Raw genomic sequence first — 1441 nt, 5'->3', positions numbered from 1 at the left:
GTATAAATCTGCATGGATTGCGGATTTTGGGATCTGAATTTGATGAACTGAACTGAGGTTTGTACCCTACAAATTCATTTGATTTAACTACACAGGCAATATTTCCTTCTGCTTTTTGGTATACATGAAAAACTGTGCTTTTAAATAGTGGCCAAAAACTTTTTTACAATGTTTTAACCTTACCTTTCAAGATTTTCATCTCTCTCGTTTTTTTCTTCTTTTTTTTTTTCATACACATGTAGAAGAATTACAACAAACCTTCATAAATCAAGAAAGATAATAATGACCCAGTCCCAAAATATGTATATTTGTCAAGTACTGCTTGATGTGTTTAGTATAAAAAGGAAATATCTTTAAAAATTTTCATTTACTCTAGTGTACACAGAATTAAGGTTGAAGAATGTGCATGTATATCTAGGATCTGTGATCTAAGTTTATAAATTTACTAGTTGCATAGCTGAATTATCATTTAGTATACAAATTGCTGTGTTACAGTGTGTGTGCGCGCGCATGTGTTGATTTATTTATTTATCCATGTTGGTTTACTTGTGCTACACAATGTAGATGCATATGTGGGGGCATGGATCACAATACAGGAAAGGTCCAGAATCTCTAAGGGGAACCCAACCAACTGGAATGCTAAAGCTACCATGTTATTGTTGTACACCGGGGTGTCGAAATAACATTGATCACCCGCGATCAAGGCCACTTAAAGACTTCAGAACCCTACAAACACATTACAAAAGAAAGCATGGAACCAAGCCTTTCACATGTAGAAAATGTGGCAAGGCTTTTGCGGTTAGGGGTGACTGGAGAACACATGAAAAGAATTGTGGGAAGCTTTGGTATTGCATTTGTGGTTCAGATTTTAAGCATAAAAGATCACTCAAATATCACATTAAAGCTTTTGGCCATGGACATGCAGCTTACGGCATCAATGGATTCGAAGAAGAAGATGAGCCCGCATCTGAAATCGAGCAAGATGATCAGATGGCATGATATTAGGTAAGTAACCTGTCGATTAATATTAATAACTTCCAAGGAAACATTGTAATTAAGTTCCCTTGTTACTAAATTCTCAATATTAATTAATTGAACAAAACATATGCTTAAATATCTATGTAAATTCGTTTTGATGCAAACCTATCTATTTTCACTAGTTTTACTAGCTCTTCAAGATTATAACTTATTCAAAATTTAAAGTGATGAACGTTGTATTAATTTCGTTTCTAGCAGATTTTAAAACACTAATTAAACTATATCTTCTTTTGGGATATACATTTAAGTGACATTGTTAGAATTGTTAACACATACGTTAGTTTCTGATATATATAACATCTGGATCTTTAAGAACCAAGAAATTAACCACAGCATCTAGTGATCAATGATATAACTTTTGTCGTTTGTCATATATTCAAGTAGGGTATTGAATTATAGTCCG

The 1441-nt window shown here is 33.2% G+C and overlaps 1 protein-coding gene across 1 annotated transcript; it reads left to right on the top strand.

Moving 5' to 3' along the window:
- Positions 1 to 564: 564 nt before the first annotated feature.
- On the top strand, positions 565 to 999 carry LOC143605561 (zinc finger protein WIP2-like). The gene has a single exon (XM_077081633.1). The coding sequence runs from the start codon at positions 565 to 567 to the stop codon at positions 997 to 999; it is 435 nt and encodes a 144-aa protein (XP_076937748.1).
- The last annotated feature ends 442 nt before the right edge of the window (positions 1000 to 1441 follow it).

Source organism: Bidens hawaiensis, unplaced genomic scaffold, assembly GCF_021521415.1.
Source record: "Bidens hawaiensis isolate Kalapana, Puna unplaced genomic scaffold, B.hawaiensis_p1.1 tig00070155_1, whole genome shotgun sequence".
In the NCBI taxonomy this organism is placed as follows: domain Eukaryota; kingdom Viridiplantae; phylum Streptophyta; class Magnoliopsida; order Asterales; family Asteraceae; genus Bidens; species Bidens hawaiensis.
The sequence above is the reverse complement of the archived record's forward strand: the minus strand, read 5'-3'. Positions and strand labels throughout refer to the sequence as shown.